Below are 26,938 nucleotides of genomic sequence, written 5' to 3' on the forward strand. Positions count from 1 at the left end.
GTGGCCGAAAGATTATCTGCTTTGGAGCGGCGCTGTAAATGTCTGCAGAACGGTATGGCAGCGAATCACTGGGAAAATATACAGGACAGATACGAGATGGTTTGTTTACTTAAAGTATATGTATATGTATACTAAGAATACTAAGTACTGTATACTGTTCAAAAACAGAGAATGGATGGAACACCTAGGCATTACTGGGGAAGGGGATTAGGGCTATGTGGACATTTTGACGTTCTTTTTTTAGTTTTCACTTCGACACCCAAATTCTGAGAAAAACAATCAGAATTCTGTGGCGCAGATTTGGTCTCAAAGTGACGATGCAATTCATCAATGTGCCCCGGTGCATCAGGGAACTCACGCAGCGTCAGGAAATAAAACCCTCTTTCTTTTCCTCCGTACCCAAATCTCTAAAAACGGGGAACAACGGAGCTGATCCAGATTTGCGTCCGATATGACGTAATATCTGAAATGTGGACCCACGGCCCAATCAGAAACGTTGCTATCAGAAACAATGCCCGACTGTTTTGGACGTAATGTGGTCGGTGTTTACATTAGCATCGCTAACACTCAGCTAACCTGTACTGGAGAGCATGTGTGTGAAGAAGCAGGAAGTAAAAAGGAACTCACCTTGTGGTATAACCGGCAAGAGAGAAAGCCTTTGAGCTCCAAACTGTTTCAGAGAGAATCCTTGATAATCCATGATATGGCGTTTCATCACGGCAGCATTTAGTTTAGACAGTAGCTGCCGGGTCCCGCATGAGCTCAGCCCCCTCCTCTCTAAAGCTTTATACCCAAATCAGCACTTTTGAAACAGGAAGTGAAATAGAGGGATATGAGGCGTGGCTAGAATGATCTGTTTGGTGAGCTTTAAATGTATAAATAAACAGGTACCAGCCCCTTAAACTGCTCTTTAAATACCGCTTTTTAGGATTTAAAAATTGTGCCATTTCTTTCAACCGCTATGTTTTTAGGTCTAGGGGGAGGCGCTTTTCTTCACGTCTGTATGGAGAAATACCGACAATACCACCTCGTTTTATATTCATTTCTTGATATAAACGAATGCATTGAAATGTCAGATATTTCAACCTGAAAACACGTTTATCACTTCTGCTTTTAGACAATTTATGGGAGAGTTTCTTACCCGATGGCGCTGTTGTGTGCGATGTCTCGCAGCGTTGGGATGGGGGACGTCACTGGCCTGAAGAATAAATGTTAAATAAAAGTTAATAAGGAGGAGGAGTCGCCATGCGTTTGTTAAAAACATCAGAACACGAGATAGAGAGAATAAAGCGTCCTTACTGATCTGGTAGAATAGGTTTGCCGTCAAGGTTTAATAAACCCTGGATCCCATGGCACAGCTCTGCAGGGATCTCAGTGTCCTTAACGAGCAAGATATGGACGTTTTAATAAATTCATAAATGAGGATTTTATTAAATGACAGGAAAAAAAAACACATATTTTGTCCATAAATGTCTTAAGAAAATCATACTTTGATATATTTCTATCTTAATATTTACGTAAAAAATATATCAAAATATGATTTTCTTAATTGTTTTTATATATTTAAGCATCTATATACATACACACTTATGACCTACATAAATAAATACAATAAATTATTAAGAAACTGCCAAAATAAAGTAAAATATGGAGATTTGTTCATTTTTTTTTTTTATTCAGGCGTTTTTGGGGCTTCATTTGCCTCAAAATCACTGATAATATGTACGTTCTCAATTAGATGAAGTCTTTCCATTCTGATATCTCTAATTGACGACATTTCGTTCGTTCGGTCATTATTGTCACTTTTTCTACTCTTTAAAGTCCATTTTATTCAATGTTGAACTTGTTCCAGCAGTGACTGTGCTGCAAATCGACTTTGTTCCTCGGGATGAAATGTTGTGCTTCTCTCTTCAGATGTGCTCATTAGGAAACTCTGAGTCACAACAACAATTTGCTTTGGTTTGCAAAATGCATAATCAACAAGAACAAATCTGACTCAGGCGACACCTGCTCAGCGTCAGAGACACATCTGCAGAGCAGTGATGCAGCAAGTTCGACTCAGCAGGCTGAGCAGCTGAGAGGAGAGAGTCAGCTGCAGTTAAATAATATACTCTGAGAAACTAGCTGCTAAAACATCAAATGTACCGTGAAGTTGTTGGTGGTTCAGCAATCGAGAATAAAACACTGAGTTCAATCAAAGTAAATACATAAAATACCTATAAGTTCCTTCATTAGAAAGTTTACTTAAGAGTAGCTCTGCAACTGTTTTCATAACCCCATCATCTTTTTAACAATATTTCCTACAAAGCAAAAGGGCTCTTCGTAGCTTTTTAGATATGCAGTTTTCCTGCTTTTCTGTTAAAGTCAATGTCTTTAAGTATTAAAAGTATGTAAAAACAAGACATTAAGACGTTGTATTGGACTTTGAGAAAGTAGGATAGGCTGCCTACTTAAAAGTACACAAATATTCCCATGAAAATAGACAAAAAAGTACTTTTGAATAACTTGGTATACGGGGATAGTGGCTCATGAACTGTTCGCCGGAGTTAGTGCGGAGCGCATAAAGTAGATCCTTCACGCGATAGCAGGGTGAGGCACAGGAGGGGTAGTTAATCGATCGCATGGCGTCGTGCTCGCGGACGGATACAAAAAGATTAAACCTAAATGGGTCGCGAAATATACTTTGGCGGACGTGAATATACCTGGGCGCCCAAGTGAAGTCTATGTGTGGGAAACCCTGAACTCTGAACTTTGAGAAAGTAAGATAGGCTTCCTACTTAAAAGTTCAAAAATATTTGGATATAAGTACACGTTAAGTACAAAAAAGTACTTTTAAATAACTTGGTATACTGCTGAGATTGTGAGAAATCACCAAGACATCAATAAAGGTTTTAGCTTAATCTATAAAACGGTATATATATATATCCTTCGCGTCGAAAGGAGCCAGTTTAGGTGGTTCGGGCACCTAGTAAGGATGCCACCTGGACGCCTCCCTAGGCTGGTTGATGTCGCCAGGGAAAGGAACGTTTGGGGCTCTCTGCTGGAACTGCTACCCGGAGACCCGACCACGGATAAGCGGGAGAAGATGGATGGATGGATAAAACGATATATGATATTTAATTTGTTGGTTATCTTTTTGAATATTTATTCTGAGTGTATTAAAATAAATGACAGTATATCCTTCTGAGATATAGAAGTATAAAGGTGTAACTCAAGTACAAAACATGTCAACATTAAAACTACATTTCCCATCAGCCCCTTTGTGTCTCCCTGTCTAAAAGTGCGTCCACCATTTCAAAGCTTTGTTATAACCAACAATAATTACTTCTAAAGACGGCACAACGCGGTCACTTTGATTTAAACGTGTTGTTTCGTGTGTCGTTGTTACCTCGTTAGATTCTGTGCGGTAGAGTTCGTGAATGAAGTCGAACAGCGGGTGAGCTTTCCCCACAAACATCAGGTCGCTGCCAAGACTGTTCCTCCTCTCTGCAAGAAGACATACATGTATATAGTAAATCAATGTCATCTGAATAATGTCGACTATAAATAACATGTTCTACCAATGTGCCATCTCATCTCTTCCACTGCCGTCTGTGTTTTAGATTGCAAACTTCATGACAGGCGCTTGTTAAAACTTAAAAATCAATGACAATCATGAGGATAAGCTACGTTTCTGTCCAACACTAATCCCCTCAGCACATACATACAGTTAGTTCATTTAAATAGTGTCTTTGTACTCACGTTCCTCAGTAGTGAGGTCGGGGTAAACGTCCGCCAGAGCCGCCCACAGTCTGCGTTCATCGACAAACGGCAACAAGGCCACTCCTTCAAATTAACAGCACGGATACAGGAAGTTAAAGTGCCATCCAATGAGAAACAAGCATGGGATATGAATCAGTGCATGGGAAAAAGTGGATTATCTAGGGATGAATTTAAACATTTAAAAAAACATTAGAATAGGTTTGTTTATATATATATATATATATATATATATATATATATATATATAAAAAAGGCACATTTCCAACAACTTCTGAGCTTCTCAAAGGTTGATTTAAGAAGAGTTATTTGGAGGGAAGCGACTCACCCTGCCAGGCGTATTTCTTGCCGTTGAGATCGATGGCAAAGTCGTCGGGGTAGAAGTCGATGATGGAAGAATCCTGAGTGAAAAAGAAGCGTTTAAATACAAAAGTAGGCTTTAAAAATACACATTTTAAGATGATTAAGTGGCATCATGCTGATGTAGAAGAGACAAGAAGAGGGGACACATGTTGATGTAGAAGAGACATGGAGAGGGGACACATGCTGATGTAGAAGAGACAAGAAGAGGGGACACATGCTGATGTAGAAGAGACAAGAAGAGGGGACACATGCTGATGTAGAAGAGACAAGAAGAGGGGACACATGTTGATGTAGAAGAGACATGAAGAAGAGGGGACACATGTTGATGTAGAAGAGACATGAAGAAGAGGGGACACATGTTGATGTAGAAGAGACATGAAGAAGAGGGGACACATGTTGATGTAGAAGAGACATGAAGAAGACGGGACACATGTTGATGTAGAAGAGACATGAAGAAGAGGGGACACATGTTGATGAAGAAGAGACATGAGGAAGAGGGACACACGTTGATGTAGAAGAGACATGGAGAAGAGGGGACACATGTTGATGTAGAAGAGACATGAAGAAGAGGGGACACATGTTGATGTAGAAGAGACATGAAGAAGAGGGGACACATGTTGATGAAGAAGAGACATGAAGAAGAGGGGACACATGTTGATGTAGAAGAGACATGAAGAAGAGACATGAAGAAGAGGGGACACATGTTGATGTAGAAGAGACATGAAGAAGAGGGGACACATGTTGATGTAGAAGAGACATGAAGAAGAGACATGAAGAAGAGGGGACACATGTTGATGTAGAAGAGACATGAAGAAGAGGGGACACATGTTGATGTAGAAGAGACATGAAGAAGAGGGGACACATGTTGATGTAGAAGAGACATGAAGAAGAGGGGACACATGTTGATGTAGAAGAGACATGAAGAAGAGGGGACACATGTTGATGTAGAAGAGACATGAAGAAGAGGGGACACATGTTGATGTAGAAGAGAGATGAAGAAGAGGGGACACATGTTGATGTAGAAGAGAGATGAAGAAGAGGGGACACATGTTGATGTAGAAGAGACATGAAGAAGAGGGGACACATGTTGATGTAGAAGAGACATGAAGAAGAGGGGACACGTGTTGATGTAGAAGAGACATGAAGAAGAGGGGACACATGTTGATGTAGAAGAGACATGAAGAAGAGGGGACACGTGTTGATGTAGAAGAGACATGAAGAAGAGAGGACACATGTTGATGTAGAAGAGACATGAAGAAGAGGGGACACATGTTGATGTAGAAGAGACATGAAGAAGAGGGGACACATGTTGATGTAGAAGAGACATGAAGAAGAGGGGACACATGTTGATGTAGAAGAGACATGAAGAAGAGGGGACACATGTTGATGTAGAAGAGACATGAAGAAGAGGTGACACATGTTGATGTAGAAGAGACATGAAGAAGAGGGGACACATGTTGATGTAGAAGAGACATTAAGAAGAGGGGACACATGCTGATGTAGAAGAGACATGAAGAAGCTCCTCTCTCTGGACTCACCGGGCTGCTCATCAAGCTCCTCCACGTCGGGGGCAGGAAGTTCCCGCTGGCTGCAGGGAAGACTCCCATCAGCTGCTCCAGGGGCTTGAACTGCACAGAGAAACCAAGTCATTTACACTCAGAGTTACAGCGTTTTATTCTAACAAGGATTATTCACAAGGAGGAACAGAGAGAGGGTTGTATCTCCTGACACACCGGGGACTAGGGTTGCAAAGGGGTGGAAAGTTTCCGTGGGAAGTTAAGCTGGGGGATTTTGGAAATACTAAAAAATTAAACAAAAAAACCTGACATTTCAACAGATTTTTTTTATTTTAATATATATATATTTTTAAGTAGAACAGAACAAGTTTGAATTATTTTAATGAACAATTATTTGTTTAATTGAAGAACGAAAACAGGAATGTTGAGTTAAAATTACTCATCTGTGCCTGTAGGGGGTGTGGTCTCAATAGCCATGCAGTAAGCCGTGTGCTATGGCATGGATATTCAAGTGTACTTGAATGGCATCTGTTTGTTTTAGTCAAGATTATGCTAAAATATACTTTCCCCAACTATATTTAAGTTCCCTACGAAGAGCCAACATTCCCAGTTTATTCCCGTTAATTCCCATCTTTGAAAATTCCCGGAATTGTGCAACCCTACCGGGGGGGGGGGGGGACACCGGACACACCGGACACACACGATGTATAAAAGACATCAGAAAGTGCATTGTGCGTGATAGGTCCCCTTTAAGTTAGTTTTCTAAGGGTCAATGGAAACATCAACACGTGAGTATCGTGATATATTGAATCAAGTAGTAACAATAATATTGGACGTTTCAGATGGATTTAAACGCAAAAGCAGAGCCCACTTTTAAAATAGATGTAATGCATATGGAAGTGCGTGTTTTATATCTGTTGTTGTATCGCAATTTACATGATTGCATATCAGCGATTCTTTCCAATACTTTTTGGAGTGCGATGAGATAAAACGGCAGAGACAGAAAACAAAGACGTTTTATGTTTTTACCGGTTTAGTGTCCTTCTCGAAGTCGTCGAACATCCCTTTGATGTCTTTGAAGTCGGAGGCGAAGGGAGCGTAGTGGAACGGGAAGTACCACTTCCAGGAGGCGCAGCCCTGCAGAAACACACACACACATTAACGTCACACCACACACACACAAGTAATAATGGTATATGATATTTGTTCCTTGTCATTCGTTGCTTTCCCCTTTGTGATTCGGAACATTTTAAAGTACTGGACTTGTGTTATTTCCCAACTGACAAAATGAGATAAAAGCACTAAAAGACACTCAGGAAATGAATGAAGCTTTTCTTTGCCCTTTTTCCCCACTAAGTTTCCCCGCAGCACAAAGCTTAAAATCCAGTGTGATCAGACCGACGTGGACACGCTGACATTTAAAAACCTCCAGCAGGAATCCTGATCAGAACATCTGTTTAAACTGTATAAAAGCAACCTTTCTGTCTCACTACAGCGTGTGTGTGTGTGTGTGTGTGTGTGTGTGTCTGTCTCACTACAGTGTGTGTGTGTGTGTCTGTCTCTCTACTGTGTGTGTGTGTGTGTGTGTGTGTGTGTGTGTGTGTGTGTGTGTGTGTGTGTGTGTGTGTGGTGTGTGTCTGTCTCTACAGTGTGTGTGTGGTGTGTGTCTGTCTCTCTACAGTGTGTGTGTGTGTGTCTGTCTCTCTACAGTGTGTGTGTGTGTGTGTCTGTCTCTCTACAGTGTGTGTCTGTCTCTCTACAGTGTGTGTGTGTCTGTCTCTCTACAGTGTGTGTGTGTGTGTCTGTCTCTCTACAGTGTGTGTGTGTGTGTGTGTGTCTGTCTCTCTACAGTGTGTGTGTGTGTCTGTCTGTCTCTCTACAGTGTGTGTGTGTGTGTGTGTGTGTGTGTGTGTGTGTCTGTCTCTCTACAGTGTGTGTGTGTGTGTGTGTGTGTGTGTGTGTGTGTGTGTCTGTGTCTCTACAGTGTGTGTGTGTGTGTGTGTGTCTCTCTACAGTGTGTGTGTGTCTGTCTCTCTACAGTGTGTGTGGTGTGTGTCTCTCTACAGTGTGTGTGTGTGTGTGTGTGTGTGTGTCTCTCTACAGTGTGTGTGTGTCTGTCTCTCTACAGTGTGTGTGGTGTGTGTCTCTCTACAGTGTGTGTGTGTGTGTGTGTGTGTGTGTGTGTGTGTGTGTGTGTGTGTGTCTCTACAGTGTGTGTGTGTGTGTGTGTGTGTGTCTCTCTACAGTGTGTGTGGTGCGTTTAATACTTTTTAATAGCCTTAATTTTTTTCCTAAATTGATTGATCAACTTTTAACCCTTTGTAAGACCCCGCGGACCCCCTGTGAGAATACAAATATAAAAACTGTTTTTCTTTTACTGCAAAGGAATACAGTATTAAAGTAACCCTGTGTGTCGAGAAGACCGCACGTCCTCCACCACCTGCTGAGAGCCTCTTGCATCGAGATGAATTCCCCCAGCTCGGTGTATCAGACGTGTTTATGTGGGAGTGAAGAAGAGCAGGAGGAAGAGGAGGAGGAAGAGGAGCGGTGGAAATTAAACCCTGCAGATGAAGCGTTTGGACCACTTATCCTTCGTGAACAAACGCGACCTTCACTTCCCACAATGCACCTCTGAGAAAAGCAGACCCTCTCTGTGAGATAAACCCAGCGCTCCATTATCAAAGACGGTCATTCAGATGATAATGCGGGACGTTAGCATGTGGCTTTTTAATAATCGCACAGATCATTTATGGTAATGCAAACACATGTTTTGTCTCCGGGAGGAATTCATTCGTGACCTTGTTCAGCGGGGTCAAAGGCCATAAAGCACGAACAATAATAAATACATATATACCGCCCTGTTTTATAACAGCTGAGAGGAGGAGAACAGCTTAGCATTTAATGATAAAATATTACTTTTTTTAAAGAAATACAGCCAACATAATGGCACAGACACTAAGGGCTGATGTTGGGATGTTTATAAGATAATTGGAATTAAATAGGAAACAGAAAATCAATAAACCGGCCTGGCCGTGTTGGTTAGAAAAGTCTTTTAATTTGTATAAAATACATTAATTCATTAACTAGGAGGTTTTGTTTGGCTCCCACTGAGATCTACCTGTGATCGTTTATTCAGGTTCACATGCCTACACCAGAAGCCCCCCCCCCCCTCTATAAGCCCCACCCTCCCATCTATAAGCCCCACCCACCCCCATCTATAAGCCCCACCCACCCCCATATATAAGCCCCACCCACCCCCTGGTGTCATTGATGAGTCTCAGCTGTGATCAGCGCAGTCAACTCGTCTTCGCGGCCGCTCGGGTCGAGTCGTCTCTCCTCGTGGATCCGGGTCGACTCCGGCAGAACGCCGAGTCGATGACATCACCACGAGGAGAGGCCCCGCCCCCAGAACGAGAGCGGGGGGTGACTGCGACGAGATGGCCGCTCAGCGAATGGATAAACAGCTTCATCATTTCACAGATCTGAGCTCAAGTAAATTAACTACAAATGATAAAATCGGGAGAATTAATTATCCAAATGGTTCAATTATTTAAAATATAAACCGTATCTATACTGTCCGGTTTTATAGCAGCTGATAGGAGGATAAAAGCTAACCGTATTATATCAAATATGTTAAAATATAACTTTTTAAAAAGGAATAAAGCCAACTTAATGGCACAAAGAAACTCAAACACTTTAAATACATTTGAAGACGCTGTTATTCTTCTTATTCATTAGAAAACATATTCTATATTATTTTAAAACAGTAGTTTTGCTGCTATACGTGGTTTACTTTTGAAATCTGTATTAAATGACATTTTGATTAAACCTAAAAGAAAATCCAATAGTGTTTTCAATCCTGTCACTTTAAAAGCTTTTCTAAATGTTGGGGAAAGAAATACATCCAGCCGTCTTATCGTGCTTTCTTTACGTAGTTACATTTTAAAATAAACTACAATGAATGTGTGAAACGTCCCAAATAAAACCCACCTCCTCCCTCGGGGGGTTTCACACCTAAAACCTGACATACCGTCCCTTTCTGTATTTGGGATAACCCCGTCTCTGGTGATTTAGCGATGTGTGCGTGACCATCATCCCTCTCTCTGAATTAATGGATTCCTGCAGAGCGGCCCCCTGAGAGTCGCATATAGACAACTCACAATCAGCACCAATCCCCCCCCCCCCCGGACCCTCTTATTACCCGACGCTGATTACTTCATTTCAAGATAAAGATCAATATTTTACAACAATAGAAATGATTTAGGGTTTAATCACATTGCAAACAATAGAGATCAGACAGCGAGGTCTCTGCTGTTTGTCCAGACACTCCACAGTAAGCAGTTCTTGACTTTAAAACAGGGTAATAAAAAAAACGGTCGCTGTGTTAGAAAACAGCCCTGACCCCCCCGTTAGTATCTCGGGACAGACCGAGTGAGTGTCCTGAGATGAGTAGCTTCAATTGAACACTAACTGGGGAATAAATAAGTAATATATTGGCTTTTAATCACTAATTTGTGTGAATTTGAACCATCATTTTAGTTGAAAATGTAAGTTTTGTGACTAAAATCATGGTTTTCTGACAGCTCCATTTAAAAAATAGCTTAATAACAGATTCAATAAATAAAATGTTCTGTATAAACACAAGTTCAAGTAAGAATATGCAATAAAATGAAAATAAATATGTATATACATGTAAGAATTTCAAGTTAAATGCCTAAAAAAAAATCTCAAATACAAATATTTACATGAACATAAACTAGGAAAATTAAGTAAAAATGTACACTTCATTATATATAAAAGTGTACATTTAGTTAATGTATGCAAGGTTGATATATATCAGTGTTCTTGTAGATAATTTAATAAAAACCTGGAAATGTTTTGAGACACAAAAGATGACACTCATTTCGCCCCTAAGCGACAGTTTGCTTTATGATAGTGTTGTGTACATTTAATGAAGACGCAGAGTGGCGTAATTCATAATGATCATCAAAGAACCAAATGCTAGTTGAGAAGATATCATCTTGCATAATATCGTCCCCTCTGTCACGAACCTTGGAGTGACCTTCAATAGCGCTTTTAAATTCGATAAGCAGGTCAGCAGCGTAGTCAAAACCTGCTTCTTTTTTTTATAAATACGACTATTGGCTGAGACCAAGTCGTTTTTATCTTTTAAAGACCTAGAAAGGGTTATTAACGCCTTTGTTACCTCGAGACTGGATTACTGCAACACTCTGTATGTGGGTATGGACCAGGCCTCAATTAAACGCCTGCAGCTAGTGCAGAACGCAGCTGCACGTCTTCTGACTGGCCACAAAAAGCGTGACCACATCATCCCAATTCTGGCCTCACCGCACTGGCTTCCAGTTCGGTTCAGAATAGATTTTAAACTCCTTTTATTTGTTTTCAAAGCCCTAAATGGGCTCCGGCCTATATAGCTGAACTCCTCCAGCGCTACACCCCAGCCAGAGCTTTAAGGTCTGCTGATCAGCTGCTGCTGGTAGTGCCTAAGACCAGGCTCAAAACCCGAGGGCACCGAGTCTTCACAGCAGCTGGCCCCAGGCTCTGGAACACTCTGCCCCTCCACGTGAGGTCGGCCCAGACCCTGGGGGTTTTGTAATCTACTCTTAAAAACACACTTCTTCTCCCTGGCCTTCTAGTCAGAGCGGAGCACGACTCCTGACTATTCCCTGTGTTTTTTATATCTGTTGTAATTTATTGTCTTTTATTGTGATTGTAGTAATGTGTTTTTATGTGATTGTAGTATTTATTACATGTACAGCACTTTGGCCCGACCAAAAATCGCTTTTAAAATGTGCTTTATAAATAAACTTTGATTTGATTTGCAGTTTGACGACCAGTCTTAAAGTGCCATGTTTAGACTCTTTAGTGTGAGTAGTTGCTGTAGAGACATTTGCTTTCTGTGTCTCTTGATCATTAGTCTTTTTGACCAGTTCATTGTGTCATTAACAATGTTTACAGAGTTACCTGGTAGCAGTGATTAAAGACTCTTTGACCAATGTTTCCAGAGTTACCTGGTAGCAGTGATTAAAGACTCTTTGACCAATGTTTCCAGAGTTACCTGGTAGCAGTGATTAAAGACTCTTTGACCAATGTTTCCAGAGTTACCTGGTAGCAGTGATTAAAGACTCTTTGACCAATGTTTCCAGTGTTACCTGGTAGCAGTGATTAAAGACTCTTTGACCAATGTTTCCAGTGTTACCTGGTAGCAGTGATTAAAGACTATTTGACCAATGTTTCCAGTGTTACCTGGTAGCAGTGATTAAAGACTCTTTGACCAATGTTTCCAGTGTTACCTGGTAGCAGTGATTAAAGACTATTTGACCAATGTTTCCAGTGTTACCTGGTAGCAGTGATTAAAGACTATTTGACCAATGTTTCCAGAGTTACCTGGTAGCAGTGATTAAAGACTCTTTGACCAATGTTTCCAGTGTTACCTGGTAGCAGTGATTAAAGACTATTTGACCAATGTTTCCAGAGTTACCTGGTAGCAGTGATTAAAGACTCTTTGACCAATGTTTACAGAGTTACCTGGTAGCAGTGATTAAAGACTATTTGACCAATGTTTCCAGAGTTACCTGGTAGCAGTGATTAAAGACTATTTGACCAATGTTTACAGAGTTACCTGGTAGCAGTGATTAAAGACTCTTTGACCAATGTTTCCAGTGTTACCTGGTAGCAGTGATTAAAGACTCTTTGACCAATGCTTTGAGTGTTACCTGGTAGCAGTGATTAAAGACTCTTTGACCAATGTTTCCAGAGTTACCTGGTAGCAGTGATTAAAGACTCTTTGACCAATGTTTCCAGAGTTACCTGGTAGCAGTGATTAAAGACTATTTGACCAATGCTTTGAGTGTTACCTGGTAGCAGTGATTAAAGACTCTTTGACCAATGTTTCCAGAGTTACCTGGTAGCAGTGATTAAAGACTCTTTGACCAATGTTTCCAGTGTTACCTGGTAGCAGTGATTAAAGACTCTTTGACCAATGTTTCCAGAGTTACCTGGTAGCAGTGATTAAAGACTCTTTGACCAATGTTTCCAGAGTTACCTGGTAGCAGTGATTAAAGACTATTTGACCAATGCTTTGAGTGTTACCTGGTAGCAGTGATTAAAGACTCTTTGACCAATGTTTCCAGAGTTACCTGGTAGCAGTGATTAAAGACTCTTTGACCAATGTTTCCAGAGTTACCTGGTAGCAGTGATTAAAGACTATTTGACCAATGCTTTGAGTGTTACCTGGTAGCAGTGATTAAAGACTCTTTGACCAATGTTTACAGAGTTACCTGGTAGCAGTGATTAAAGACTCTTTGACCAATGTTTACAGAGTTACCTGGTAGCAGTGATTAAAGACTCTTTGACCAATGTTTCCAGTGTTACCTGGTAGCAGTGATTAAAGACTCTTTGACCAATGTTTCCAGAGTTACCTGGTAGCAGTGATTAAAGACTCTTTGACCAATGTTTCCAGAGTTACCTGGTAGCAGTGATTAAAGACTATTTGACCAATGCTTTGAGTGTTACCTGGTAGCAGTGATTAAAGACTCTTTGACCAATGTTTCCAGAGTTACCTGGTAGCAGTGATTAAAGACTCTTTGACCAATGTTTCCAGAGTTACCTGGTAGCAGTGATTAAAGACTATTTGACCAATGCTTTGAGTGTTACCTGGTAGCAGTGATTAAAGACTCTTTGACCAATGTTTCCAGAGTTACCTGGTAGCAGTGATTAAAGACTCTTTGACCAATGTTTCCAGTGTTACCTGGTAGTAGTATCTCAGCACCCAGCAGAGTCCCTCCACGTACGACCGCACCACCTTCTGCCTGAAGTCGTCGTCCGTCGCCTCCACGTCAAACTTGGTCTTGTAGTATCTCTGCCTCCAGCCGTCCTCCCACAACCTGCAGGATTAAAGAGGAAGATATATAGTGTGTATTCGGATTGCGAGTATGTACTTCTCTTACTTTTTAAACGTGTGTAAAAGAACTTAGTGACATTACAACACTGCAAATGAAAGCCAATTACTTAGGGGAAAGTCTTGCGAGGTGAAGGTTGAAATAAAGTGGGAAAAAAATAGTGTTTTTGATTTGGTGCCACCCTTTTTTATTTTATGTTATTTGCTTGTAAAGTAAAGCATTCTATGATTTTATTCTCTGTATTATTATTTGTATAGGGGTTTCACAGCGATTATGGGAACTACAATTTCATTTTACAAAAGAAAACTATAAATAAATACGCAACGTTTTATTATTTAAAACTAAAATCTAATAAAAACCTTTTTATATATATTTTATTTGCCTGTAAAGCGCCTTTGAAGAGCGCTCTATGTCAAGCATTATTGTTTTTATTATTATTAATATGATAATAGGGTTTCACAACAAGTCCAGGATTCAACACAAGACCCTTTTACTAAAAACTGTAAATAAAGTGTTGATTTGGTTGCTTTTTATTTTAAATGCTGCATCATCGTCTCCTCACAGCATTTAGCTCCCGATGCATCACACTGCTCTCTGGATTCAAGAGAGTGGATTAAACATCCTTTCCTCCATCACTTCTGCTGTTTGTGACCTTGAGGTATAAATGTATTCAACACTAAAGTGTACGTGACTGTTGGAGGAGTCGATCACATGTTTGTAGATGCACCTAAACGATGCATTTGCTTATTAAAGCGCTGCTCTGAGCATGTATAGGCTGAAATAAAATGTGCATTAACTTCCTCCCCGCTGCAGGAACAGTGTAATGGCTTTGACTTCTGGGTAGATTTGCGTTGTGCACACATAATGAAATACGGCGGAGCGTATGTATGTGTGTGTATCCTCAGAGAGCGGCTCTTGAGAGGAAGAGCCTCCATGAATACCAATTCAGCCCGACGGGTTTAGCAGCTTTGAGGAGAGCGTCAGAGGAATTTACCGGAATATTCTTCTCTGCAGATTAATCACGTGCAGAGGCAAGTGGGAGCTGTTCAGCAGAGGTGTGTGTGTGTGTGTGTGTGTGTGTGTGTGTGTGTGTGTGTGTGTGGAGATAAACAGCTTGTTCTGCAGCACCGTGGAATTAATGAGTGAATCGCTCTAGTTGTGTTTTCTTAAGTGCGAGAAGCAGGACTTTTTTAGGCACATATTCAACGGTTCCATTTCCCATATCCTCGCTACGTTGTCGAAAAACCCACTTTTATATTGAAATGCGTAGTGGATAGATCAGACAATTAATTATTATCTAAATTGTAGCATATGAACAGCAAAAAAATACCAAACACTTCCCTAGTTTTACCTTTTCAATTGTGAGGATCATTAGGATTTAATAATAATAATAATCCTTATATTTATTATAGCGCTTTATCAAAGACTCTCAAAGCGCTTTACAAATACACATTACACATACATGTAATGGTCATCTACTGTGGACAATACCCACAGGAGCAAATTCGGGTGAAGTGTCTTGCCCAAGGACACAACGGCCTGGGAGGCCTGGGGCGGGATTCGAACTGGAGTTCCCCAGCACCCCCTTGATCTGATGATCAAACGCACAGACCACTGCGCCACCCGTCCCCGGATTTAGTCCCTCATAAATCAGAAAGTGTGGAGATTATCCTAAACGTGTATTTGCCACAGAGATTCTTTCATGCAATAAATCAAAATCACATGGAGGAATCCCATTGGCTTTTAGTCGAGGGAACCAGGGAGATGCTGCCTTCAGGGTCCAACACAGAAATACGACATGACATTACTGCGAGTGTTAACTTAAGATGTGTTTACCTGACGTCGTCTTCAGGCTCCGGCTCGCTGTCGCTGTCGTTAGATTTCCTCTTGACCCCGCGGCCGTCTGTGCTGCCGCTCGGCCCTGCAGACTGGGGAGGGAAACAAAAACACACATCAGAAAAACAACTCATTTCCTTTAGAAAACAGTGGAAAGAAACGGCAGTAAATATATGGAAAAATATTTAATTAATGACTCAAAAATGATGCCATAAACATTTCCAGGGATTTTTTTTTTGCTTAAAAGTGAGTATTTTTATATTTAAATGCATTGTCATAAAACAAACTAATATCCTTTAGAAAACGGTGAGAAAATATATGTAAAAAGTGCATTAAAATGACTTGTGTTGTCCATTTAACCGAACAAATCCAAAATATAATTGTTTATTAACTTTAAGTGTAAAAATAAAGCAAAAAAGCCTCAACTGAAATTTAGGATGGTTGCATTTTGTCTTAAAAAGTGAGTATTTTTATATTTAAATGCGTTGTTTGAGAGTCAGAAAACAAACTGACTTCCTATAGAACGCAGTGAGAAATAAATGGCAGTCTAGAAACTCAAGATTATGACAAAGAAAAAATCTTGTTTTGTCCATTTAACCCCAAATATAATAAGTTTATTAACTTTAAAGACAGAGAAGCTGAAACTTAGGATTTTTTTGCATTTCGTCTTCTGACTATATTTAAATGCGTTGTTTGAGAGTCAGACTAATTTCCTATTAATAACAGTCAGAAGAATGGCAGAAAATTATGAAAAACGTGTATTAAAATGTCTAATCTAAGAGTATGACTTTAAAATGATATTTGATATACTTTATTAATCCCCGTGGGGAAATGGTTTCTCTGCATTTGACCCATCCTAGTGTTAGGAGCAGTGGGCTGCCATTTTGAACGGCGCCCGGGGAGCAGTGTGGGGAACGGTGCCTTGCTCAGGGACACCTCGGTAACACTTGGTCTTGCAGGGACTTGAACTGGTGACCTTCCAGTTGCCAAGCCGAGTCCCTATCGACTTTGTCTCGGTTTGTCCATTTAACAGAACAAATCCAATATAGTCAGTTTGTTAACTCAACATAAAATTAAAAGCAGTAAATCCTGAAAATTGAGTATCTGAAATTTAGGATTTTTGCTTTAAAAAGTGACTATTTTTATGTTTTTATGCGTCGTTTGAGTCAGAAAACAAACTAATTTCCTATAGAAAAACCAGTCAGAAGAATGGCAGAAAATTGTGTAAAACGTGCATTAAAATGACTTAAAACTCAAGATTATGACATAAAAAAGTATTGTTTTGTCCACCTAACAGAACAAACCCTTTATTAATTTCAAAGAAGTATATCCTGAAAACTGAGCAGCTCTAAAGGAGGATTTTTTTGCATTTTGTCTTAAAAAGGTGAGTATTTTTATATTTAAATGCGTTGTTTGAGAGTCAGAAAACAAACTAATTTCCTTTTGAAAAAAACAGTCAGAAGAATGGCAGAAAATTATGTAAAAAGTGCAGTAAAATGTCTTCAAATCGAAGATTGTGACTTTAAAATGTCTCGGTTTGTCCACCTAATAGAACAAACACTAAAATAGTTTATTAACTTTAAAGAAGAATAAAAACAATAAACTGAGCAGCTGAAACCAAGTGCTTAAAAAGTGACTATTGTTATATTTAAAAGCGTTGTTTGAGTGTCTTATTGATTTCTTAACTAATCATTTAAACTCTAAACATTAAATCTTTGGCAACAAAAAACAATTATCGCATTAAAAAGCTGTTCAAACGAACCTTAATGCTCTTAAATAGCGCTGCTCAATTATGGCAAAAATCATAATCTCCATTATTTGGGTCAATAATTGTAATTGCGATTATTAAATGCGATTATTCATTGACTTTGAAAACATCCATTTATTGGAGACAATGTTTTTGTACAGTATGTTTTTAACAGTTGATTACCCTGAACTTTAAGTATAACTCAACTGAAAACCCAAAAATAATTAAAAAAAATAAAATCGTTTTATTTCGATTACGTTGTTTTCATAATCGTTGCAAGCCATAATCGGAATCGCGATTAATTGAGCAGCCCTACTCTTAAATTCAACATATAAAATGATATTTTAAATGATGGCACATTTTACGAGAGTTTTCTGTTCCATCACTTGATGATTATAAAAAATGTAGCCAACTATTATTCTCTGCACTGAAACTCTTTGCCTTTAAGGAAAACTGATGGAAGTGATAAAATTAAATATAAAATCGCCACCATAGCTACGCAGCCTTCCTCCTTTGTGAAGCCTTTGTGCTCTCGTTCATTCATGTGCTAATGTTCGTCTGGCTATTGCTGCTCGATGTGTTGATATGTAAAGCTTTACATCGGCAGGACATTTAACAGCTCCGGGGGTAAATTGAAAGACATGACCATGAAAGGAAGCATAACAACGACACCTGCCATCAGCCACAATTTAACTTCAAATATGCACTGGCGTCAAAGAAGTGTCACATTTTCAGAATTCTTCAAGGATTTGATTTTAACAGGTTGTTTAACAAAGATTGGCTTTTGATTGTGGGGCATATTGTACTTGATAGAAGGCCTTTAAGAGTTATATGACATAGTTTTTCTTGATAAAGGAATGCATTGTTCCATTATGTATATCCAGCAGAAATACAGTGAGGTATACAAGTGGATGTCTGCACACCTCTCTCGAATGTGGATGAATAAACGTGCGTAAAACCAAATGTGGATGATTTGCAGATTGTGAGGTGTCGAAAAAAGTTAAAATATGCAGTCAAATATTCAGAAGACAGACAATAACACTTAGTATGGCCTTTAATCGAACTAAATCCTCCATTTGCTGATGAACTTTTATCAAAATAATTGCTAGAAATGTATTATTTTCTGCCTGGAAAAACCTCACCTAATGATGGCACACGTATATAAGTTGATAGAAATATCAAAAAGGGGTTTTAAAAAATGATTAAATTGGCAATTTATAGAGGACTTACATTGCCACCGTTCTTCATCGAGGCCTTAAGGGACTGAGCGGCATCCTGGAGGAACATAAACGAATAAAAAAAAAGAATCAGTCTTATGGTCGCAACGCTGATTCATCAACATGTTTTATTAAATCTCCTCCCCTCTCTTAATATTATTGACTGAATTACTGAATATTTTTTACGTGAAGTCATGTGACCGTGCTGTAGTTCCTTTGTAGCCCAACATTAGCCTCCTTTAGCTTAGCGGTGGTGACGTGAAGTCATGTGACCGTGCTGTAGTTCCTTTATAGCCCAACATTAGCCGCCTTTAGCTTAGCGGTGGTGACGTGAAGTCATGTGACCGTGCTGTAGTTCCTTTATATGCCAACATTAGCCGCCTTTAGCTTAGCGGTGGTGACGTCAAGTCATGTGACCGTGCTGTAGTTCCTTTATAGCCCAACATTAGCCGCCTTTAGCTTAGCGGTGGTGACGTGAAGTCATGTGACCGTGCTGTAGTTCCTTTATATGCCAACATTAGCCGCCTTTAGCTTAGCGGTGGTGAGGTGAAGTCATGTGACCGTGCTGTAGTTCCTTTATAGCCCAACATTAGCCGCCTTTAGCTTAGCGGTGGTGACGTGAAGTCATGTGACCGTGCTGTAGTTTCTTTATAGCCCAACATTAGCCTCCTTTAGCTTAGTGGTGGTGACGTGAAGTCATGTGACCGTGCTGTAGTTCCTTTGTAGCCCAACATTAGCCTCCTTTAGCTTAGCGGTGGTGACGTGAAGTCATGTGACCGTGCTGTAGTTCCTTTATAGCCCAACATTAGCCGCCTTTAGCTTAGCGGTGGTGACGTGAAGTCATGTGACCGTGCTGTAGTTCCTTTACAGCCCAACATTAGCCACCTTTAGCTTAGCGGTGGTGACGTGAAGTCATGTGACCGTGCTGTAGTTCCTTTATAGACCAACATTAGCCTCCTTTAGCTTAGCGGTGGTGACGTGAAGTCATGTGACCGTGCTGTAGTTCCTTTATAGACCAACATTAGCCTCCTTTAGCTTAGCGGTGGTGACGTGAAGTCATGTGACCGTGCTGTAGTTCCTTTATAGACCAACATTAGCCTCCTTTAGCTTAGCGGTGGTGACGTGAAGTCATGTGACCGTGCTGTAGTTTCTTTATAGCCCAACATTAGCCTCCTTAGCTTAGCGGTGGTGACGTGAAGTCATGTGACCGTGCTGTAGTTCCTTTGTAGCCCAACATTAGCCTCCTTTAGCTTAGCGGTGGTGACGTGAAGTCATGTGACCGTGCTGTAGTTCCTTTGTAGCCCAACATTAGCCTCCTTTAGCTTAGCGGTGGTGACGTGAAGTCATGTGACCGTGCTGTAGTTCCTTTATAGCCCAACATTAGCCACCGTTAGCTTAGCGGTGGTGACGTGAAGTCATGTGACCGTGCTGTAGTTCCTTTATAGCCCAACATTAGCCTCCTTTAGCTTAGCGGTGGTGACGTGAAGTCATGTGACCGTGCTGTAGTTCCTTTGTAGCCCAACATTAGCCTCCTTTAGCTTAGTGGTGGTGACGTGAAGTCATGTGACCGTGCTGTAGTTCCTTTGTAGCCCAACATTAGCCTCCTTTAGCTTAGCGGTGGTGACGTGAAGTCATGTGACCGTGCTGTAGTTCCTTTATAGCCCAACATTAGCCGCCTTTAGCTTAGCGGTGGTGACGTGAAGTCATGTGACCGTGCTGTAGTTCCTTTACAGCCCAACATTAGCCACCTTTAGCTTAGCGGTGGTGACGTGAAGTCATGTGACCGTGCTGTAGTTCCTTTATAGACCAACATTAGCCTCCTTTAGCTTAGCGGTGGTGACGTGAAGTCATGTGACCGTGCTGTAGTTCCTTTATAGACCAACATTAGCCTCCTTTAGCTTAGCGGTGGTGACGTGAAGTCATGTGACCGTGCTGTAGTTCCTTTATAGACCAACATTAGCCTCCTTTAGCTTAGCGGTGGTGACGTGAAGTCATGTGACCGTGCTGTAGTTTCTTTATAGCCCAACATTAGCCTCCTTTAGCTTAGCGGTGGTGAAGTGAAGTCATGTGACCGTGCTGTAGTTCCTTTGTAGCCCAACATTAGCCTCCTTTAGCTTAGCGGTGGTGACGTGAAGTCATGTGACCGTGCTGTAGTTCCTTTATAGCCCAACATTAGCCACCGTTAGCTTAGCGGTGGTGACGTGAAGTCATGTGACCGTGCTGTAGTTCCTTTATAGCCCAACATTAGCCTCCTTTAGCTTAGCGGTGGTGACGTGAAGTCATGTGACCGTGCTGTAGTTCCTTTGTAGCCCAACATTAGCCTCCTTTAGCTTAGCGGTGGTGACGTGAAGTCATGTGACCGTGCTGTAGTTCCTTTATAGCCCAACATTAGCCTCCTTTAGCTTAGCGGTGGTGATGTGAAGTCATGTGACCGTGCTGTAGTTATACTATTATTTTCCATTTTACAATATTTTGTCTTATGTTTTGTAAGTTATTATAGTGTTCTTAAAATAGTTCGCCATCTGTTTTTTCTTTTATGTACGCACCATGACACCAAGTCAAATTCTTCGTACGTGTCAACCTACCTGGTGATAAACCCGTTTCTGAACACAAACACCACATCCCTGCATCACTCTATGAACAACTTGTGTTACTTTATCTTAAAAACATTTTGTACCTCGTGTGAAATCTCTTAATAACCCTCTAAACGCCTGCATTTCCCCAAAGGGATAATAAAGTTCCATCTCATCTTACCTTGTTGGATTGCATCCTCATGTCGAAGGCCTGGTGCCGGGCGTTGTTCACGGCGTCGGGTTTGTCTCTCCTCCCCAGAGCCTGAGGAGCAAACTGACCCGAGGTCATGTGGGCCGGACCCCGCTCATTCTGAGGGAAAACGGAGGAAGAACATGGGTCAGCAAATACATACCTTTAGGATCGTTGAGTGTGTTAAGGATAATAATAATAATACATTTAACTTATATAGCGCTTCTCATCTGCCAAGACAAATCTCGAAGCGCTTACAAATAAGTAAAATGATAAGATAAGACTTTATTTATCCCAAAAGATATTGTTGTGCCAGAGTTACAAAAATACAATAAACACAGCAGCATAATAATAAAACTGTACACAAACAGTGGATCAAATATTAAATAACCACAAGAAACATGATGACAGCTACATAAGGATGGGTATCGTTACGGCCCGTCCACACAGCGGCGTGCGTTGAAGCTTCCAACGCTTCTGCCCATTCACTTTGAATGGGGTGACGTCACTTTTAGCCGAACTGCATTTTGGGAAGCGACGTGGAGCGTTGCTGGCGTCAAAAGTTGAGCAATGTTCAACTTTTGATGCCTCGACGGAGGCGTCAGCCAATGAAATCCCGTTTATGCAAATCTGCCAGTACAAGCGCTAGCCAATCAAACCGCGTGTATGCTGGGAGAGACTATGCAGGTCATTTCCTCATATTCAAAAAAATGGAGGGAAAATTCATTGTAGCGGTAGAGAATCACCCGGTGCTGTATGATCAGTCTCTGTTCATCTACCGGGATACAAACCGGAGGAGCGAGGCATGGAGGGAGGAGGCAGAGACAGTGGGTGAAACTGGTAGGTTTTCGCCTGTTTGGGGATTTTATATCCAGTTTACTTCGTTTTAACTTTGCTATTGCTTTGTATGTCGGGGGCGGGAGATTCATGTGATTGGTTGTTGGTCGCAAAAAATCCCCAAGCTTCAGATACGCCCACCGCCAAGCGTCAACGCACGCTGCTGTGTGGACGCTCCGTTAAGGTTTTAACGGTACTACTACTTTTATCGATACCGCTTATTGGTCCGGTCTTTTAACGGTGCTCTTGTCAGTTATTTTGGAGGAAACATATGAGGTAAGCTAACTAACTATATGTCAGATGTACGGATGGAAATGAGCTCAAAGCTAAAATCCGGCATTTTTACACTTGAAGCATTATTTGTCTAAAGTGTTCATTAATGTCCCTATTCAAATAAAAGATTGAATGAAAAATTAAAAAAAACACATTTTGAACAAAACGAAGATTGCTTATTATTATTTAAATTAAATACATAATATTTCACATCAAAAGAAACAACAATGTTTTAACAAAATCGTATTAAATAATCTGATGACAGAACTGTGAACAGAATCGCTGAAACTTTAACTAAATAACTCAGTTTCCTCTAATCATTAATGTTTGTATAACATTAACTCCGTGTGTTGCTGCTAGCATACAGAACACCTGACGTGGAAACGTTACTCGTGGACGGGGCTACAGAGCTGCTAGAAAGACGGTGGAACCCGGTGCATTCCTCCGTCTGAATGTGGAGCGCTTTTGATAAATGTTTAGACACACTGCTCGTGTTACCGCCCTCACATGCTAAACTCTTATTGCACTTTAGTTAACGAGCATCGAGACGGGTAAAGTTTAACCATCTCCTCCGTGTGTGTGTGTGTGTGTGTGTTGCTGCATGTAGCAGCCACGTGTGCGTAAACTGCCCCGCCCCCTCGCAAGCAGGAGGGGGAGAGAGATCTCTCGCTTGGATTGGAAAGATCGAAAATACTAAAAATGTGCAGTCTTATTGCGTATTAGAAACGGAGTTGGCGAAACTAAAACTGCAATATAATGTTTGTGAAGCAATAATACATATGACGTATTTTGTACATGTCTCCAGTACCGAAAAAAAAGACGGTCTTTAATAATTCAGCCCCGGGGCCCGTTTGATACCGGGGCTCGGTACCCATCCCCACAGCTACATCTTAAAAATGTAACTGTGTCTTAGAAGAATGGGAGTCATGTCATTCAACCAAACAGCGCTAATGAGATCTACATGTCTATTAATACTGGAGTTTCTGTTCTAGGTGCCCGATGTTATATTAAGAACCTCAAGACAAACTGAAAACAAATCTGGGAAGAAACACTTCGGGTGCGAAGCCTGTACACCGAACATATTTGAATTACAGAATGAAAAATTACAAGTTTATTATTACCAATGGGACAATAAGGGGAGGAGTCATTTTTAAAGACTTTGGTAACACCAGAAAAGGAGCAACTTTAACATGAGCTCTACATTCCCATGAATACTGGAGTTTCTGTTCGAGATGCTTTTATATGAATAAACTCAAGGTAAGAAATGCCAGCTTCATCATCATCGCTTTACTCACCTTCATCCTCTTCTTCTTCTCTTTCATTCTTCTCTTGAAGCCTTCCTAAAAAGACGAAAGTGTGAATCACAAAGCAATTAATAAAAGATTACAATATAAACATATACCCTACTGCTGTGGTGTATCATGTGATGTATTTGCGAGTAGTTTGTATGTAGTTTTTAGTCTTTTATTAACCTCAGTATTAATGTACTTATAACCGGAAACATATAGTTTTCCAGTATTTTATTTTGAGAGATATAATCCAAAAGACATGTCGTAATAACACATGAAGCCTTACTGGAACTTTAAATACTCGTAAGTATGCAACATTCTGAGATATCTTGTTTCAACAGTTACTTTAAAAACATTTTTAAATGATTACTATAGTTCAGGAAGTATGATACAAAGGTGTGTTACTATGCTAAAAACAAGGGTATAGAGGCCCATCAAAAGAGTCGTGATACTTGGTGATGAGCTTGGTGTGTAATGCTCGCTGTGAAAAGCTGCAGAAATCTTACGTCGTCCTCTTTGCGTTTCTTGAAGATATTGTCCTCTGCGACGCCGACCGCCTGCATGATCAACTCCACTCGCTCCAGATCCACATAGCCGTTGTGTGTAACGTATCCCTGCACACACACGCACACAGGTTAGTATCAGACATGGCAAAAGTACACACATCCTTTACTCAAGTAGAAGTACAGATACTCGTGTTTAAAAATACTCTGGTGAAAGTAGAAGTACTGACTAAACTTCACGTAAGAAGTAGAAAGTACAGGTATTTGAGTTCAAAGTGTAAGAAGTAGAAAGTACAGGTATTTGAGTTCAACATGTAAGAAGTAGAAAGTACAGGTATTTGAGTTCAACATGTAAGAAGTAGAAAGTACAGGTATTTGAGTTCAACATGTAAGAAGTAGAAAGTACAGGTATTTGAGTTCAACATGTAAGAAGTAGAAAGTACAGGTATTTGAGTTCAACATGTGAGAAGTAGAAAGTACAGGTATTTGAGTTCAAAGTGTAAGAAGTCAAAGTAAAAAGTCGTCAGAAAAATAAGTACAGTAATGAAGTATTTGTACTCCACTAGCTCCCGCCTCATTAGTACAAGAGCTTCTTTAAAAGGGAAATCACTCACAACAGGAAACACTTAAGACACAAACCGGTGATAATACTCACTCCAGTTTTGTGCACAACGTCTTTGTAGATGGTGACGAGTCGATCGATCGCTCCCTCTCTGAGACACAAAAACATCTCCGGTTAAAATGACAGACGAGTCATTAAGTGTTCATTTCAGTTAGGATATTTAGCTACAAACCAAATGAGGACTGCGGGATTTGGAAATAAATGCTAATTGACATCATTTTGAGTGATATTGTAATTAAGATATGATTGACAAAAATGCAGGAATTGTAGTTTTTTTGCTCGTGAATTGTTGAACGAGAGGGGTTTATAGGTTGCCATAAGGCTGTTTTATGTATCCATTGGTTGGTTTTGTGGCACATTTGTAACGCTGTGCCAACTTGGGCAAGCACGCAGGCAAACTTGAGCGCACACAGGGTGGAGAGGTGGAGTGAGGTTGAGCGATGGAGAGAAAGGGAGAGAGAGATTGAGCGAGGCAGAGAGCCTGTGCAGCGGTCTGCTTGCGCACAGAGCAGGAGTTTGTGAGAGCCGGCTTGAGAGTAAATTTCTCTTCAAAATATAATTGATTGCCAGCTGACTTGCTTGCTCGTTGGTAACGTAGGCCTAACTGGGTTCTTCTAATGTGCTGCATCTGGCGCTGAGTTGCCATATTCCTTTCGTGAACCACTAGCAAGAGTAAACTAACAGGCTGCTGTGCCGCATCTCACTCAAAAACCCACACGACTCAACCCAGCGAAAAACCAGTCTTGCGCTCAGCCTTTCATTCAGAATTTCCTAGCAAAATAAAAAAATGATATTAAACTAATACAAAAATAAATATTAGGACAAAGCCCTACAAATAACAACAATAAACATAATAATAAAACAATAAAAATGTGGTATTCAGCCCTGATTAACAGCGGGCCCAAATCCTGGATGGGCGGGCCCGGCCCCATGGGGTCTGCCTGGAGCTCACCTGATCTCTAAGGACGGCAGGCAATACGTGTACATTTAAAATTGGGATATTTAGCTCAAGCCAAGTGAGGACTACACGGTTTGGAAAAAGTGCTAATTGACATCATTTTGAGTGATATTGCAGTTTGCGATATGCTTCACATAATTGAAGGAAATGGTAGTTTTTGCATCATAACTCTCCTTTTAGTTGACAATTGTACTAAAATGATTATGGTGGGATTCGTTCAAGAGGATCAGTCTCTTGAATAACATTTCTCAGACCTATGACGCACCAAAAACGTAATTTAAAAACCCCACTTTAACATATATATTGTGCATTTAGACAAACATAGGTTTTACTGGAGCTCACCTGATCTCTAAGGACGGCAGGTGAGGCAGGAAGTCGTTTCCCACGAAGAAGCACATGAAGACCCAGTCGTCTATGCTCCTCTCGAAGTCGAAGGGAAACGGCAGACTGGCCATCGTCAGCTCTCGAGCCAAATACTGAAAACATGGAAAGGAAGAATTAACAACAATGAAGGAGGAAGCAATTACATTATTTATTTCCCAAAAGGAGATAAAGTCTTACCTCTCGCAGCACACAGAGTCTGATGAATATGAACTCCTGCTCAGAACCCGGCATCGAGCCGGCAAATTCATCGTGCTGAAAGAGAGGGAAACAACGGATCAAATATCATTGGTGGTAACATGGCAGCTTCCTAAAGGTCCCCTATTGTGCAACATCCACTTCCTCATGTCTCTTCTACATCACCATGTGTCCCCTCTTCTTCATCAACATGTGTCCCCTCTTCTTCATCAACATGTGTCCCCTCTTCTTCATCAACATGTGTCCCCTCTTCTTCATCAACATGTGTCCCCTCTTCTTCATGTCTCTTCTACATCAACATGTGTCCCCTCTTCTTCATCAACATGTGTCCCCTCTTCTTCATCAACATGTGTCCCCTCTTCTTCATCAACATGTGTCCCCTCTTCTTCATCAACATGTGTCCCCTCTTCTTCATCAACATGTGTCCCCTCTTCTTCATCAACATGTGTCCCCTCTTCTTCATGTCTCTTCTACATCAACATGTGTCCCCTCTTCTTCATCAACATGTGTCCCCTCTTCTTCATCAACATGTGTCCCCTCTTCTTCATGTCTCTCCTACATCAACATGTGTCCCCTCTTCTTCATGTCTCTCCTACATCAACATGTGTCCCCTCTTCTTCATGTCTCTTCTACATCAACATGTGTCCTCTCTTCTACATGTCTCTTCTACATCAACATGTGTCCTCTCTTCTTCATGTCTCTTCTACATCAACATGTGTCCCCTCTTCTACATCAACATGTGTCCCCTCTTCT

General features: G+C 40.7%; 1 protein-coding gene and 1 non-coding gene across 3 annotated transcripts in view; both read right to left on the bottom strand.

Annotated features, from left to right (window-relative positions):
- Positions 1-26,938, bottom strand: part of xrn2 (5'-3' exoribonuclease 2) — a 66,758-nt gene that overhangs the window by 28,844 nt on the left and 10,976 nt on the right. Inside the window, exons 10-25 of one of the 2 annotated variants that reach the window (XM_034203187.1) lie at positions 26,168-26,242; positions 25,949-26,082; positions 24,682-24,739; positions 24,030-24,137; positions 23,530-23,574; positions 21,116-21,244; positions 18,375-18,419; positions 15,398-15,489; positions 13,411-13,546; positions 6,669-6,776; positions 5,661-5,750; positions 4,088-4,160; positions 3,742-3,825; positions 3,389-3,486; positions 1,300-1,379; positions 1,142-1,198 (exon numbers count right to left, since the gene is read on the bottom strand). In XM_034203187.1, the coding sequence (XP_034059078.1) occupies positions 1,142-1,198; positions 1,300-1,379; positions 3,389-3,486; positions 3,742-3,825; positions 4,088-4,160; positions 5,661-5,750; positions 6,669-6,776; positions 13,411-13,546; positions 15,398-15,489; positions 18,375-18,419; positions 21,116-21,244; positions 23,530-23,574; positions 24,030-24,137; positions 24,682-24,739; positions 25,949-26,082; positions 26,168-26,242 (1,412 nt within the window). The remainder of the gene's footprint in view (positions 1-1,141; positions 1,199-1,299; positions 1,380-3,388; positions 3,487-3,741; positions 3,826-4,087; positions 4,161-5,660; positions 5,751-6,668; positions 6,777-13,410; positions 13,547-15,397; positions 15,490-18,374; positions 18,420-21,115; positions 21,245-23,529; positions 23,575-24,029; positions 24,138-24,681; positions 24,740-25,948; positions 26,083-26,167; positions 26,243-26,938) is intronic. The other variant, XM_034203188.1, reaches the window with a different exon arrangement.
- On the bottom strand, positions 8,923-9,117 carry LOC117537841. Its single transcript, XR_004567779.1, has one exon. It is a non-coding gene; the product is annotated as a small nucleolar RNA SNORD17 (small nucleolar RNA).

Source organism: Gymnodraco acuticeps, unplaced genomic scaffold (genome assembly GCF_902827175.1).
Source record: "Gymnodraco acuticeps unplaced genomic scaffold, fGymAcu1.1, whole genome shotgun sequence".
NCBI lineage: Eukaryota > Metazoa > Chordata > Actinopteri > Perciformes > Bathydraconidae > Gymnodraco > Gymnodraco acuticeps.